The sequence below is a fragment of the Xiphias gladius genome, chromosome 17 (genome assembly GCF_016859285.1).
Source record: "Xiphias gladius isolate SHS-SW01 ecotype Sanya breed wild chromosome 17, ASM1685928v1, whole genome shotgun sequence".
Classification (NCBI taxonomy): Eukaryota; Metazoa; Chordata; class Actinopteri; order Istiophoriformes; family Xiphiidae; genus Xiphias; species Xiphias gladius.
This window is the reverse complement of record NC_053416.1, coordinates 5714812-5731725: the sequence shown is the minus strand read 5'-3', so window position 1 is coordinate 5731725 and position 16914 is coordinate 5714812. Positions and strand designations below refer to the sequence as shown.

Genomic DNA, 16914 nt, shown 5'->3' with positions numbered 1-16914 from the left:
TACAATTCAAAATGAAGAGAGACCTGTGGACAAGTAGAGTAAAATGGATGGATTCAAATCATTGTAAGACAAACATATCTTTCTGATCAAATGACGGAAACTGATTATCCGGCTTCTTTTCACTTCTTAACTGCTTCTGTAACAATTTAAAGATGAGTTTTTACGACAGAAATGATTTTTTTTAATGGGTTGTAGTCACTGTAACTATTATATTCAAGTTACCTGTTTCATTTGCTACTTCTGTGAATAGGCCTCGTTCATATTTCACGCGAACACAGACATTGACACCACAGTGTTCCCATCTAAAAATTCAGATTTATGGTATTTAAAATTAGATTTTTAATTTTTTTTTTTAAGTGACTGGATTTGACTCGCTTGTATGAATTTGAGTTCCACACGAAAACTTCTTTCCAATGCGACTGTTACAATGAATTACCTCATTATAATGCACTTTTAACCCTGCTTTCAGACACATCACATCTCACCTCATAGTTAAACTCACGTATACCTCAACAGGGGCAGTTATCATAGCATTTACCATACATATACAAGTTATCTGGGTATATACTGCATCGGTTCCTAAAACATTCTGTCTCCCCCTCCTGTTATAGACTATTACCCATATTTAGGAAACTCGTCACAAAATGAGCCAAGCTGAATGTTATTTTATTGAAATGAAATGATCAAAAAGATGAACCTCACGGTGGCCCTCACCTTTTTTTTTTTTTACATGGGTTACCGTTGTTCAAATGTAAAAAAAAAAAATGCAAGACAAACTTTGCCCAGGCTGCTATAGTATAGACCTCCTGCTGTACTTACAGTGAACCAAGAGTTTTCGTTCAGACTTTTCGGAGGCACATGCTTCTTATTTCCATTACTTTTTTTTATTTTTTTATTTGTCTTTATTTGCAGAATTAAAACGTTACACGCCTGCAGCTAAAAGCGACACCGTGTCGCTTTTTAAAGAACAAAATTCTCTCTCACGAATCAAAGTCAGTTGCTCGCTGAGTTCAACACACACACACACACACACACACACACACACACACACACACACACACACACACACACACCAGGCTGTTTTGCCAGGCTGCCGCAGCTGCGCTTGATCTGGCGGGGGACGAGTCGCTCCAGGTGGCTGATGTTAACTTGGCGCAAACCTAAGCTGGATGTTGTTGTGCAGCATAAGTTACGTAACAGAGAGAGAGTTTGCTGACCAGACTTCTCTTTTAACAATATACTGTATCCAACTTATCCGACCTCTGAAATCATTTTTGAAGCCGCAGCTCCTGGGTTTAGTTTAAAAAAAAAAAAAAAAATTATTCAGCAAATTACTGAATTGTATATTTGGCATGTTATTTTCCGTTCCCCGTTTTGAAAGAGGTCATGTTAAGCAAGAAAAAGAAAAAAAAGAAAAAAAGGAAGACATTTAAATAACGTAACTTCCGGGGGGAGTGGGCGTGTCTTAAACTGTCAACTAACCGAAGAATAACAAAAACAAACACAACGCCGAGGGGGGTTCCGGGACCGGTGAGTGCCGCTGTTTCCAACACATACCCGACCGGTTACAAAACACACCGTGGGTAGTCGTGACAGCGACTCGATTCCGCCGCCGAAAGCTCGTCACCTTTACCGATCTTTGGAGGTAAAGTCCGCCGCACTGCCTCTCAACCTGGCGTCCCCGACGTGGTGCGCGCCGCTCGAGGTTGACGGTAGCGTCGTGAGCCTCCGCGGCGGTGACACGAACAAATGTACCCTCTCAGCTGCCGTCAAAAGTGTCGATTCTCGCTTTGTTGTTGTTGTTTTTTCCCCCTTTCCTTCATTCGTCTGTGCACCGGCGACATTACGCAGCCAGGCCTCGGCCATAAACAACCCCCCTCCTTCCCCGAACGAGCCGTGCTCTGCGGCTCGAAGAGTGTTTCGCCGAAACCCCAATGGGAGAAACCGCTTTATTTAAATTGGCTTTGCTTGTCGCCAAATGTGCGCGACAGGTGCAGTCAAACACTCCGCTTTTCCGAATCGCCTCGGGTCACCGTTCAATTCGGCATTAATATATCACTGTATCACTGTATGCTATTTGTTATTTCCTGGGGAAAAAAACCGTACCTCTTGAAATCAGTTTGGCATGTGTTGCCACTAGACCGCGGAGGGCAGTAGTGCACAGTTATAACATAAATATATAAATAAATAAAAGTGAACTTTTGTCAGGGACGATAACTAAGAACTAATAACGAAGGCCGGAGAGGAAACTTTTCGGAGCGTCTCTAAGAAAATGTCGTGAAAGTCGACGCATTTTCCGGGACTTGTGACTGTTGACCCAAGGGGTTGCCAGTGGTGACAGAGGGGAAGGTAAGATCATATGGTCGGGGTTTTAAATGGCGGAGGGGGGGGGGTTCTCTCCGTAAAGGTGAACATCACGCCAGTCGGGCATATGTTCATCAGCCCTCCTTGAAAGACTCGGAGATACTGTTGGGTGTCGGGAATTGAACCCCCGGCTCCCGAATCCGTATCGGTTGTTTTTGTCTTGTCCCCGTCGGGAACCCAGCCGTCGCTCTGTCCCCCCTTTCGCCGGCCTCATGATGCAGGTCTTCGCCGCCTTAGATGCTTTAAGGGTCGAGGCTGCCTTTCCTGTGCACCGGTGCACTTCTTCCTGCACCCACGCGCACCGTGAAGCTGTCGAAGGCGTTTTAAATGTACTTTTTTTTTTTTTTTGATGCTCTTCCGCCTGTTTCATCAAAGTTCCCATCGGCGTTTTCTCTCCTCAGGGGCGGCGGCATGTGATCTGACGTGGTGCCGAAAAACAGGCTCTCCTTTGGTCTCTGCCTACATCAGAGGTGAGGAAACGGGAGACCCCGCGAAGCGAGAGGCTGTCTGTGGCCGAAACATCAGACGGGGTCCGGACGCAACGCTCGGTCACCACCCCTCTGGTGGGCCGAGTCTGAGGTGGTCAGGCCGAAGCCTCTCTGTCTGAACCTGAGAGGGCTGGTTCGGGGTTGTGGGTCCTGGGGCACCCGGGTGCTTGTGTGTGTGTGTGTGTGTGTGTGTGTGTGTGTGTGTGCGTGTGTGCGAGAATAGCATGCATTGAAGCAGGGGACATGAGCTTGCAAGGGGATAGCTGCAAGCATTAGTGAGACTCTCATGCTGTTTCTTCTGCTGCTGGGCCGTAGCAGGTTTTCAGAAATAGTTGCCATGCTGGCAAGCGGCTGCTGGTTGCCAGAACTGAGTGACTGGTTTCTGTATTTTAATCATTTATTGTTAGAGTGATAATAGCCCTGTGGGTTGTTTTTTTTTTTTTTAATTTAATTTAATTTAATTTTAGGGCCCGTACTTCCTTAATGTAAAATTACACCCAAAAAATAGTTCCACATTTTACACCGCAGAAATTATAGTCAGGTTTTCTATGTCTGTAATGTTGCAGCAATTGCGTAGTTGATGCCGATGTCAGTAAGTGGATTAACTGTTAAAACGAAAAAGGAAAAAAAAAACACCCAAAAAAATCAACGCACATGACAACTTTCCGGAGCCCAAAGGTGACATCTTTAAAAAAAAAAAAAAATTGGTCCAAGCAACCGTACAAAACCCAAATATATTCATGTCGCTATGATACAGAATAGAAAAAAGCAGCAGATCCAGAAATTGGAAGAGCTACATTTTTTTTGGCCAAATTTGCTTTAAAGACTGATAGATTATTAGACTGTTGACGACTAATTTTGTCACCAGTTTGTCGGCTAATCGTTTCAACGCCACAGAAAATGACTCTCAGCAGGAACAGGTGGCTCAGCCTCACTGAGACGTGCGGTAGTGTCAGCTGTGCACCGGCTCCTGTCGGTGCTGCTTCGCCTCTCACGTTTCTGCCTCTGCGCCCTCCGGGGTTATTCTGTGACGCTGACCTGTTGTTATTTTTAATCCCTTTTAATCCAACACGTACACAGAATACATACACATACATACACGCGGAAGAAAACCGTCCATTGACAGTGCCATGCAAGTCCTGTGGAGTACATACACACACACACACACACATGTAGAAACCTGCATATAAACTCAAACAATCTGTTTAGCCTTGTAAGGTGTTTTTACTTTGAATCAGTTTTATGTCCCTTTTATTGGTATATCTGGGAAGAGGCTAATTTCTACAGTTATTAAACAGATACTACTGTTATTACTACTGCTATTATACAGTATTGTTCTAGGACTATACCTGCTATTACTATTGCTACCACTAGTGCTACCAGTCTCTGTTGGGGACACAAGGTCACTTGGTTAACAAAGAAAACATACGACTTTATTCCTCTTTAGAGAATATTGTTAACAACATTTCCTATATATAGAATTTGTTTAGGCAGCACACTCACATTGATGATGATTTGTCTTTTAAAGCTTGTTTAAATGCAAGTAAGGTCGGGCATTGTTTAGGAAAAGGACTGAGTTGCACTGGTTAAACTGGTTACGCTGCGTTCACTGTCCACTGTCCCCATACGAGTGGTTTTTCATGTTTTGGCCTTTTAAGCCAAGAATGTGTAACTACCATTTACAAAGTAGACGAATGAATTGTGAGGCGATGTATGACATCTACTCTGAAAATGGTAAATAACAACTTTCTCTGCGCTCCTTGTGGTTAAATGAGTAAACACAGGTATTTAGTTTTGTTTTTTTTAATTTTCCAAAGGCAAAATGAACAAACGTTTTTACGGTGGGTCACCGAGCTGCGCAGGAAGGTTATCTTTCGTGACCAAGGCTTAAGTCAGTTACGGTAAGTCACTTAACTGGGTGAAGCTGTGCGTTAAACGTTTAGACTGTCTCATTCTTTAGATCAGCAACTCCTCACACTGCAACAGTGGACATATTTAGTTTACTGATATCGTCCCGTGTGATTTCTGATTAGAAGTTACTTTGTGCTTCCATTTGGGGCTGGCAACATGCAGAGTTATTAATTGCAGCCTTAAATAATTAGCAAGTGATAACCTATTAACAAATAAAAGCTTTTATTCTCCTCCCACTTTGATGTTATCTAAATACCCTGTCAAGCCATTTAATACTGAATGATAAGTCTGGTGATAGTCTGTATTTTTCTTACGGTATTCAAACCCCCTGAAGAGGCCGAAACCAACAATGAAGTGATCGTACCTACAAATACTGTCTGTGTAGCCAAGGTTTGCTGTATCCAGCACCATTGTACCGGATATAACAGAAATGCTCACTAGCGTACCAAGTCCGCTGCTAAAAATAGTCCCCACAAAATACATTTTTTCCTGTTTGAGTTTTGTTTCCTAAAAACTACAGTGCCGGACTATTTTTAGAGCCAAAGCATATGTTTCTGACCTGTTTTTAAAGGTTTGTGTCTTCTACAGGAACAAATATGCTTCGGTATGAGGACCACGGACAGGATAGGAAAGTCAGAAAGTCAGTTTTGGTCTTGTCATTGGATTCGTCAACAGCAGAAACAATATACTGTGTATAATATCGGCAACCTTATCATCTAAAAAGTAAATCAGAGCAACACATAACTGGCCCAGAGCCTGGTGTAACTGTCGTAATGACTCCACAGTTTGTAAATCAAATCCAAGGGTTGCCAAGCAAAAAAAAAAAAAAAAAAGCCAAAAAAGAGAGAAAAACTGACTGTGTTGTCTCTTCCTTAGATTCCTCCTCAGGAACCATGGACACATCCTCTGATGAAGAGGAGGTGCGCACCTTCGTCCAAGTCCTCAGTGAGAAGTACAACCCAGAGAATTTCCCCTATGGCCAAGGCCTGGGAGTAGTGATTCTGCCCAGCCCTCCAGGATCCCCCGTCAAGGGTGAGAGATGACGCGGGGAACTATGTCAGGGTTATGACCCCCCCCGCTGCACTGATGAGCACTGACACCGCTTGTCAGAAATACCCAACGACATCATATTTTTATGTCTTTGACAAATTCACAGAGGATGAAAGCTCCTGAATGTCTTAAAGTCCGAGTGAAGAGGTTAACTGACATCCCTTTGCCTGTTTTGCAGATCGCCTGTTCTTGCCCAGTGTACTGGTTGTGAACGACTGTGGAATCAGTAAAGCTGGGGACAAGTCAGACATTGCAGCTTTCTGTGCCCATGTGGTAGAGCTGGACCTGTCCTACAATCAGCTTAATGACTGGGCAGAGGTGGGTGTCCTTCACATACAAGCTGCTTGGAAATGCAGAACATCCTGCAGTGTGGAGTCTGATTTTAAAAATGTATTTCATTCATCATTTGAACACCTGCTTTTATTTGAGAGGTTACTATTAGTTACGAACAGTACAATTCAAGAAGATTAAGTCGGCAACCCTCCGTTAGTAGTAGTATTTTATTATCAGCTCATATAGCAGAGACAGTGCGTGTCTCTTGAATCTCCTTTGCAAATGGGAGAGACAAGACAAATAAGCCGTGATGTGTAACTGCCAAAAAGCGCAACAGGAAATCTGAGCGAGGAGGCACGTTAGTTTTACCAAGAGGAATGCTGACGAGTTCGGTGTCTGGTATCTCTAGCTGCTGTGGCTAACATTCTCGGCCGGCAAAGATTTCAGGAACGGAACGGTCGCTCTGGAATGAATTATCACCGGATAATCAAATTTTGGTCAAGAAACCTGACTCTGATAACGTAAACGGGGCTCTGATCCACTGAAGGGGCCCCCGGTAACCAGCGCCAGTGAATCAGCATGCACAACATCGGGGCCTGGGAAATGGATTACGGCCAGTCATAACGTTATTAATTCCACGTGTGCTTTTTCTAGCAGGGAATGCCAAAAATGTCTGCAGTGAAAAAAAAAAAAGGCTTAAATGATGAATGATGTGGAACAGACCTTTTCCAGGGAAGACATCTTGACTTGTCATACCATGAAAAGCACAGGTGTTACTAGTAGCATTAACAGGGGCTCTGTTCTATTCAAGTGATCCTGTAATAAATGACAGCGTGGCAGTGAGCCAGCATGAACAATACCAGGACCCTGAACCTGAAGCAGCTAAATGGAATTGAGCTGTTATTAATTTTATTATTTACACCTGCGCTCTAACTGCTGTGACATGTCAAAGTGTTGTGCGGATGTAACTAGATAATTGTCTTTTTTCTTTTTTTCTTTTTTTTTTAATGGCATCCACATTAGAGCAGTTATATTGCGTGACCCCCCCCAACCAATCAAGCAAAACAAAAAACATCTGGGCTAAAGTTGCAGCGCAGCTCTTCTCATCTCGCTTTCACAATGCCCTTAGGCTCGAATTCAACAGAATTATGCCGTGATGATGTGATACAGCACATACGGTATATGTGACAGCCTTGTGGTGAGGCCAGGGTGATTTGAGTGCTGGCTGGAGGCAGGGTTCCCTCCTGCTGTGCCAGTTAACGTATCTGTTACCACTCTTATTTATCGAGAAGCAGGGTTGACTGATTATTTGATGTTTGGTCTTGCGGTAAAAGCTGTTATGTCGTTCGCTTGGGCTTTCCAGTGAGTTCTCATGTGTATTTATTTTCCATTCAGAAGCTTTTTTATCTAAAGGTGGGCTGCTGTTATTCAAATAAAAGCAAAACTATAACTTAAATCTTTTTTGAAACCAAGCTAAGCTGAATTTATAGTCCGACAATCTAAAGGTAAACCAGATACAACTGAAATGAACATGATTTGTTTTTTCTCACTTGTCGAGCACAGTATAAGAAACCTTTCAAAATGTGTGCATGTTTCACTCATAATTTAAAGGCCCTGTACACCCTATGGTAAGTCCATGCAGGTGGATTCACCTGCACGACCCTCCACTAATATCTATCACACACATTTGTAATCATTTTTATAAATGATTAACAACTCAAACTTCTACGTATTGTATATACTTAATGTTCTTTCTAAGGTTTTTTTTTTTGCTTGTTTTTTCTATTCGTGTGGGTTGCCAGATCTGCACTATTGTTTCCAACATCCCCCACCTGGACTTCCTCAATCTGAGCACGAACCCTCTGAGCGGCGTGGAGCTGGAGCCCAGCATGGCTGAGATTTTCTCCAGGGTCCGGCGACTTGTCCTGATCAACACACACATCAGTTGGGACACGGTGCACACACTCACACAACATACACCAGAGTAAGTGATGGAACATGTAAACTGCTTTAATGGTGCTGGTGTTGATGGAATCACCGTGTGGTGAAGCACGCAAAGACCAGTACACAGAGCAAATACGTTCTTTGTTTGGTCCCTTTTCACCACCGTGATCATGTCATTCATATACAGCAGATCTAGACTGTACTCTTTACGATACTATTTACAGAGACCCAACATACCCTCATGAGCAAGCACTTGGCAACAGTGGCAAATAAAACGTCCCTTTTTACAGCAACAGTAACGTTACAGCAATCTGCAATCATTTGATAGGAATATACAAGACAACGCATATCTGTGACGTAAGCAACATTTGGAAGATCCATCTTGATACATAGATAGTGGGTATTCCAGGCGTGCCGATTGTTTTATTCTTCCTGGAGGCGGGCATTGGTATGCGCGAGGGGCCACCGTGACGTGCGAAAGCCGTCAATCTCAAAGACAACTGACCGATTTCCTCACAGAGATATTAACCTTATATATTATGTAGATTGGAATACTTCAAAGAAACTTCATAAATTTAAGTTATCATTGCAGAAGTCATTATATTTAAGTGAATTAACACTGCTGACACAACAGTATAGGTCTTTGATAGATTTTATGTTCAATAATTTTTGCAAAGATTATACTTTTGTTAGGTTAAGTGGAAGTGTATTTTCCTAAGTCTTGAGACATTTCATTTGTAAGCCAGACAGACATTTCCCCTGCTCATTACTGTGCACAAATGTACTGCATGGACTCAGGCCTCAAAGCCCTTCTGGTGCCGGCAGATCCACTGAAATTTCCCAGCAGGACGCACTGTGCGAGCGCAAGCAAAAATATTTTCGCTTCGCCTCCACTGCTACAGCTCCATCCTAGGGAAAACGTTGAACACAAACCCTGAATGTAGGAACCTCAGGGTAAAGAGCCAGAAGAAGAAACATAAGCACAAAAAAACAGTACTACTAAAAAATGTTTTTTTCATACCTACTGTACATTTCTCAAACTTGACCAGTACCTCGTGCCTCATCTTCCAGGCTGGAGGAGCTTTTCCTTTGCCTGAATGGCTACAACACTGTGTCGGAATCCCAGACGTCCTGTCCGTCACTACGCCTGCTGCAGATTACAGACAACCAGCTGCAGGAATGGGCAGAAGTAAGGAAGTTTGGTTTGATGTATCCGTGTCTGAGTACACTGGTGCTGGCCAATAACAGTGTGGACTCTGTGGCAGACACCCCGGAAACACTGCAGCGCCTCTTCCCCAACCTGCGCGGCATCAACCTCAACAACTCAGGTCTGCGAGGGATAATGAAGACCGTGTACAGTTCAACCTGTCAATGTCCATAACTCAGTGCATGATATGAACAAATAGTCACCCTGCCCCTAAAAACTCTGTGATGTTTTGTTATTCAGGGCTTAGTAAATGGGAGGACATTGAGAGGCTGAATTTCTTCCCCAAGCTGGAGGAAGTCAAAGCAAAGGGGATTCCTTTATTGCAGCCTTACACCACCCAGGAGAGACGTAGCCTCCTTTTAGCACAGTGAGTCTAAAGCTATACACACACATCAAATCCCTATTTCCATATACATGCAGGAGAGCATGTCGACTTATTTTCTGTCTATTCATCATACTTTCAAATACATTTTCATGACGTTTTGGACTGCTGCTCCCGCCTGCAGGCTGCCATCTGTCGTGGTCTTGAATGGGAGTGCAGTGTCTAGTGGAGAGAGAGAGGATGCTGAGAGGTTCTTCATCAGGTACTACCAGGACTGCCCAGAACAGGAGCTTCCTGAGAGGTACTCAGACATGCAGTATTGCACACACATTTCTCACTGCACACCTAAATTTAAAGGAGGGTATCTTAAGTGATGGATCATGTGTTTTTTTTTTTTTTTAATGAGTTGTACACACTCGGAAAAACAACTGTAGAAGAAGAATATAGAGCAGGTGTGATCTGGTGAGGCTTTTTAGGATCAATACCAACCACCTAGGGTTGGGTATCAAGACGCACTTCTGAATTGGGACCAGCTCCGGATTTATAAGAATTGGGGTTTATAAAACATGGCTTCTCCATCAAGCTTATTGGGCCAACAAGATATGCCATTTTCTGTTCGATTAAAGAACTGAAATAGAAAGTTGTCAGAATAGTTACCGATTAATATTCTGTCACATTAATTAATCAACTAATCACTTCAGCACTAAAACGCACGGATTCTTCATCATTACTTCTTTCACAAGTGTAACAATAGCAACGATCTGCCCCTTGTCCTCAATACACTTACAGTACGTATGTGATATACTTTTTTGGGAAGCCTGCTCTCCTCAGGGCCCGACAGTGGTCGAATAATTGCCCACGCTCTCCACCGACTGCATTCCACTTAACCTCAGCAGAATGTTGGGGAGGGATTTGTGAAGGAAGGTGTAGTCCCCGACGGGGGGAAACTAACCTTTGGGAGACAATGCCACCAGTCTCTCCCTGCTCAATGAGTCCTTTGTGCTGGGAATTCTCTGATTGGAAAACTGATACACAAGGTAGCAGGTTGTTTTTTTTTTTTTTTTTTCTTCTTCTTTTAAACATATACACCTACTCTGTCACCCTCAAACCTTAAGTTGAGAGATTGATTTTTTTTTTTTTTCCTGATGTCACATGGAGCTGGCATAGTGCTCATGGCTATAAAACGTCTTACGAACTATGGTGAAGACGGAGTGTTCTTTTGCATGTGAAGATCCGAGGTGTATTTTGTAATTGCACAGTGTTTATTTTAAGCCACGTCACAGCTTCCTTTGTGTACATCAGACTTAACTGGACTATCCGAAGGCCTTCAGACATGTTCATTTTACTAATCTCCACGTTCAACTCCATGTTTAAATTTCTTTCCTTCCTAATGGTAAATGTCATATTTGTGGTCTTGGTTCGGAGCCAGATTCTCAGTGTAGGTCTGAGGTCAGACTGCGTGTGGGTGTTACGGGGGTGTCGGACACGCTCAGTAGGTAGCGGACACACAACTATCCGCTTTCCTCACAGATGGGGTTTTGGACGTGCTACCCTGAGAGATCAGAGCACTGCAGGGTAGGCCACAGCCTCAGGTGAACACCTCTGACACTGGTTTTGACTATAAACAGAGCTCAAACCATAAAACCTGTATCAGAGTAATGGAGACAGATATACCTCAACAGTTTTAAAAAAGATGTACAGGTAATTGTGGATTATCTGGGAAGGGGTAAGGGGTGTTTGCGGGACTAGGAAGCAGAAAAATAGAGAACGAAATGTGTTGGCTGCACAGGAAGGATTAGTGGCAAGGAAATAGTGAAAGAGAGGAGCAGTTTGAAAAGAAATTTGAGTAAGTGTATCCAGTAGAATAAGTAGAGAGGGACTGAAAAGGGACTGGGCCTGAAACAGGGGATAATGAGGACCTGTCTAGGAGGGAAGGTGGGAAATCAACATTTTAATTTTTTTTAACCAAGTCATCTTTCAACTGGAGAAATGAGAGAAAGAGGTAGGATGAAACATCAAAAGAGAAGTCAGCTAAGATCTGGGCTGGATAGTTTCTGAATTAGCTCCAAGACATGTTTTTTCCAAGAATGCTGGAAAAGACAAGTGGGATGCTGGCTTGTCATCACCTGCAGCATTATTTACCCCATTATACCATGCTTACCGCCTTAAATGAAGCCTTTTAGCTAAATGGCTTTTCCTAGAATGGCACTTTGTGCACTGTGGTTTCAGAGAATTCCCAGGGTGGACCACAAGTTTTGGCCAGAAACCCCAGGCCAGGGGGCTTTGTGGAGGAGTTTTGGGAGGGAAGGGAAATTGCTTTTGATTGGCCCAGCTGTTACAGTAGCTTTGAAAGCACAGGCCTTTTCTCCTGGACTTTATTTAAACGTTCCTGGGTCCTTATCTCGAACCTGCATTCCCTTGAGGTGGCTGAGAGCTTTCTCACGGCACGCAAGAGGCAGAGAACTCAGTGTTTCTCGGCCTCTTAAACACACACAAGGTACCCGCCGGTATTCACCTGTTTGTAAAAAAAAAACATGAGTAGGAACTCCAGAAATTTGAGGGAAAAACTGAAATATAACAAAAGAGAGTTTTTGGCCGAAGTTGAGGTTGGCATATCAATAAGAGAAGATGCAATAAACGAAGATTTTTCGATTAGACCTTGAAAATTTTTTCTGCTTCTTCTGTGGTAGACAGAACACGTCAAGCTTCGTTTCACTGTGTCCAGTCCACCAGAAGGAGCAAAAAAAAGAATAAAAGTGTTCAACCAAGACATCCCGCGGTTAATCCAGACAGGGGCCAATGTTGTATCACAAGGTACACATGGATCAAAGAGAAGATATGCTATCTTAGGGGGAAAGCATCACTGAAATGCCATGATGGTACCATTAGTAATAAGAAGGGTTCTCCATAGAATAAATAATTTTGTCAGGTCCTTTTGAATATATTCACAGAAATGTAAGTAATGGAAACACGCTCCCATTCACATCTTTTTTGGGGGGAAATTTCAAAAAGAATTGTACACAATTTTGGAAAAAAACTCCTATTGTAAAAACTGCAGGTAAAAATGAAAATTTGTGGTTTTATGGGGAGTTGCACACTAGAACTTGTTCTTGACATTTATCCATCGTCCCCGCGCTTCTGTGCAGTGTCTCCAGCTATAGCACATGTTGCCAGATATAGCTGTTGAGCACAGGTTTTGCATACTGTATGTCTTCGTACAGGCACGATGATAACAAATCTGGCAACCTCAAAGGGGATACAGCATGTTAATTAGTGAGCTTTAGAGGTTTTGCTGGGTGGACTGTCTGACCATAAACTTTGGAGAGAGCCAAGATAGCTGTTTCCGACCTTCTTCCAGTCCTCATGCTAAGCTAGGCTAATTGCCTACCAGGCTCAGGAGAGATTGATATCAATCTACTCATCTCACTCTTGGAGAACAAGTGAATAAGTGTATTCCCTAATTTTGAACTATTCCTTGTTAAACTATCCCTTCAAAACTTGGGCAAAATTTTAATAGAAACATAATTACAGTTGTACACTCAAATTAACTCCAGTGAACAGATACTGTTCTCTTTTTATGAGAATCTTTTACATCTCCACAGTATGCATCTCACCCACTTGTTGTCTGATGGTCTTAACGAGACAAATAGCAAACCCTTCAGTGATCTGACATGAGCCCCGCATTCTCCCAGGTACCACATCCTTGTATCCAAGTATGGTCACCTGGCCCCGCTGGCGGAGGTGGACCTGAGCCCCCGCTGCACCGTGGTGGATGTTCGCTGGGGGGAGAGGGTGGAGGCAGTCAGCCTCCGCCTGGAGCAGACAGTGGGCGACCTGAAGAAACACCTTAGAGCTTTGCTACAGCTGCCCACCAATGGAATCAGGCTTTTCTACATCAACCGGGAAATGTGTTCAGTCTTGGGGCCTGAGGAGTTGAGGTGCGGCTGCCGGGCCCTCCACTCCTACAGTATTCGAGATGGGGATGAGATTCTAGTGGTGCCCAAAGTCAAAAGCCGCTGCAGCTCCACAGGTCTTTGAATCTGATTTCAAACAAATGGAACTTCAGGGGTTTTAGATAATGGACACTTTCTGGATACTAAGCTTTGACTTTAGCCTTTATTTTTTATTTTATTTTTTTAGATTAAAAAAAGGGTGATATTTCTCAGCCTTGAATGTAAAGATGTTTGCTGTCCACCATATTGAACAAATTTATACCATAGTATATTTGCACATAGAAGCTCCATGTTCACAAAGTTTGTAACTTGAGTGCAAGTCACACATTTTTATCCTTAAAGTGCCTTGAGCTAAGATAACAGTTTACGTCTCATTATGAAAAATGTTAAGCAAATCCAGATATGGTGCAAGGCTGTTTATGAAAGAAAAAACAGCTGCCATAAATACAATTGAATGCACAAATTGCACATTGATTTTAAAACTAAAACCACTTTATAATTAGTGTTTGTCTGATTAGAAATGACCCCCCCCCCCGGCTTGCTTAACGTGCTGGTGACACTGCTGCACCATGCATGGCACTTATTAATATTTAATTGAGTAGTGAAAAATGTTATAATTGGGTTTTAAAACATAATTAATACTACACGTTAAGATGAAATTTGGATTTTAAAAATACCAGTTTCTGCATATCTGTTGTGTAGTTTCACTCTTCATCTTGTTTTTGTAGTGACTTGGCTGGCTTTTCTGCACCACAACTAGCAGCTCATGTCTTCTCTCCATTTTACTGTTGACTTTCTGTCGGTCGAAGATTAGGCCTGTTGACTGGCAGTAGTGAACAATGCAGCATTTTATACAGTTTTGGTGAAAAATCATGGTGAAAATCATTTGGTGAAAAATCATCAAAAGCCAACATAATGGCAAACAACGAACCTTTGATTGCCGCCAATCTAAATTCACTGAACACAAAGTCTTCACATGACTTTTCAATGTGTGGATATTGGTATTGCCAAGAGTTGGTGAATAATTTACAGTGTGCATTTGCAGTACATATAGATAACTATTATGTTATTTATATGTGAACTTGTCATGATCATGACAGGTTCGAAGAGGCTCTATTTTTCTAACCTTTATTCAAGCAGAGTAGGTCCACTGATGAGAATGGTGTTTTTGGGAAACACAATGGTGTGCATAAGTAAGACAAATCACTCCCTGCTTATTCCTGACCAGTCTACTTCACATGGCTCTGGTTAAATATCCTGAGATAACCCCGAGCTGATGCACAAGTACAGTGTGTTGGCGATAAAACAGAGCACATGGCTTCTGCTCAGTCAAGGTACTCTGGCAGAAAGACGAGACAAGTCTCGGGTGAGCTTGGGTCTGGGACAGAGAAAAGGCCTGTTGATGCTCAAGTTACTGCAGGTCTTCTGGCTGTCCAGCCCATGAATGGAGCAACTCTCTTTCCCTGCAGAGGCAGCTGAGAAATGTTGAGGGCCAGTCTATTTGATAACCACACACCAGCCATTGTGTCACGGACACTTCCGATGTATTTTGGATTTAGGTTTGAATGGGTTCACCCAGCGGAATCTTGCCCCTCACCCATTCACTTCAATCTGTCCTTTGAATCCGTCTCACAAACCTGACACTCCTGGTGTCTGCTGTTTCACAGGATGCAAGGTTGTGAATTTTTACATCGGTTCACATTGGCGACAGTTTTCAAAATCTGTCTTTCTGTCTTTATTGACTCAGGACCATGGTTATATGGTATGGAGTACAAAAAAAAACCCCAATATAATTGCAACAGAGCAATTTCACCCGGCAGGGGTAAAAAACAGTATAAGGTACTTAAACAAAGGTAGAACATTCTTCAGAAAGGCCCCCTAACGTACCAATAACACTAAAAACAAAGATAAAGTAGAAATAAAGATAAAGATAAAGATAGAAAAACACATGTCCACCTGCCCTGTTTGTTTGGCAGGTGAAGTAAAGCTAGTTATTATTATGGTTCTCTGAAGATGCATGTAATAATTTCTGTCTATATATCCAACACGCACACCTCCCAGATCTTAATGTGTGGAGCTGAGCTTAGCGTCAAGCAGGCTGTTTTTTTCAACACCCGTATGAAGGCAGGTTCAAAATCGAAAACAAAAATCACGAATGCATATTTTTTAGCACAAACTGTGCAATTTTGAGTATATAGTCGGGTCCAAAAGCTGGAAAGTGGTTGTAAAGGAAATCACCATGGGAAGTTTTCTCTACAAGCCCTGTGCAAGTTTGATTTTGTGCAATCCAGAGAAGCGTGTTCCAGCCATAATCAGTTGTGCAGTTGACAAGTTGGGGCTGATATTCTTGGTTTTTTGGGGTTTTTTTTGTTGGGGTTTTTGTTTAGTATAGTTTTTTTCACATTCACGTGAATATGAGATACAAGTTTATACACTGCCAGAGTGAGGAAGGATTTTTTTCCCCTACACTGTTTGGCTGTGTGTTGTATTCACATTTCTACCAGATGCCGAGATATCTAGTCCAACTCTTCATTTCTAATCGCTAAAACCTTTTACCTCTGAATGGTCTCCCCTCGTCAAATACTAAGGAGGGTCTGGACAGACAATAAATGTTCTCCAGTATTCTTTAAAGTATCGGTTGTCCTGGTCGATAGACGATAGTAAAATGGAGGTTACTGCTGTTGTGTTTGCTGTAGTTGCTGTAGCTGCTCGACTGCAGATGTGTCATCGTCTACAGCACTGCCGGCAACACCTGAAAGTTCCTGGAACTTGCTTTATTATCACCTTTTGAGATGTGTGGACCTTACAGTGGGGGGGGGCTGTGACCACAGCTACACTTGGAATAGGGAAGTTTCCAATTAACTGAACCTACACAAACATGGGGAGAGCTTGCAAACTCCACTCACAAACAGTGCCACTGGCCAGTGGGTTAGAATCCAGGATCTCCTTGCCGAGTAATGAAACATGTGTATGGTAGCCTCTCATATGACTGACAAACCCTGAGTGTTTTTGGAGAAGGTTGTATAACTTCATACAAAGAGAATCTCTGGTTTCCTCCCACAGTCCAAAGACAGGCAGGTCAGGCTGACCAGAGGCTCTACATGAAATATGTTATTGGTATTTCCCTACCTTTTGCTCAATGAATGCAGAGATGTCTTCTAGCAGTGTTCTGACTCCGAATAGCTCAAACATGTCTTCATATGAGCATTGCAACTCCAACATCAACTGTTTTTGTTAATGAAAAGTGAAAAGTATTTAAACTTGTTTCTCTGAGTACTTTTATACCAATTTTACCTTCAGATGAAGCGAATGAAGCTTACCCTTTCGTTACCAAAACCATGTGAAAATGTGTTGAGGTGCCGTCGTCTTGTGGCAGCCTTAAAGTGCTGTCCTGACCGCTCC

At 42.7% G+C, this 16914-nt stretch overlaps 1 protein-coding gene across 3 annotated transcripts; it reads left to right on the top strand.

Moving 5' to 3' along the window:
- The first annotated feature begins 1447 nt into the window (after positions 1-1447).
- LOC120802455 (tubulin-specific chaperone cofactor E-like protein) lies at positions 1448-15616 on the top strand. Of its 3 annotated transcripts, XM_040150299.1 has the most exons (10): positions 1448-1530; positions 2766-2834; positions 4670-4753; positions 5640-5795; positions 5992-6131; positions 7889-8070; positions 9102-9358; positions 9478-9604; positions 9744-9860; positions 13252-15616. In XM_040150299.1, exons 4-10 carry the CDS (start codon positions 5657-5659, stop codon positions 13595-13597), a joined length of 1308 nt encoding a protein of 435 aa, XP_040006233.1. In that variant the 5' UTR covers positions 1448-1530; positions 2766-2834; positions 4670-4753; positions 5640-5656; the 3' UTR covers positions 13598-15616. The 3 variants fall into 3 exon arrangements, with proteins under 3 accessions (XP_040006233.1, XP_040006231.1, XP_040006232.1); XM_040150297.1 differs by lacking the exon at positions 4670-4753; XM_040150298.1 differs by lacking the exons at positions 1448-1530; positions 4670-4753 and adding an exon at positions 1574-1645.
- Positions 15617-16914: the final 1298 nt, after the last annotated feature.

Coding starts and splice junctions, on each gene's coding strand:
- LOC120802455 (XM_040150297.1), top strand. CDS start 5,657: ATGGACACATCCTCTGATGAAGAGGAGGTGCGCACCTTCGTCCAAGTC. Junction 9,359..9,477: donor CATCAACCTCAACAACTCAG/GTCTGCGAGGGA, acceptor TTTGTTATTCAG/GGCTTAGTAAATGGGAGGAC. Junction 9,605..9,743: donor CGTAGCCTCCTTTTAGCACA/GTGAGTCTAAAG, acceptor TCCCGCCTGCAG/GCTGCCATCTGTCGTGGTCT.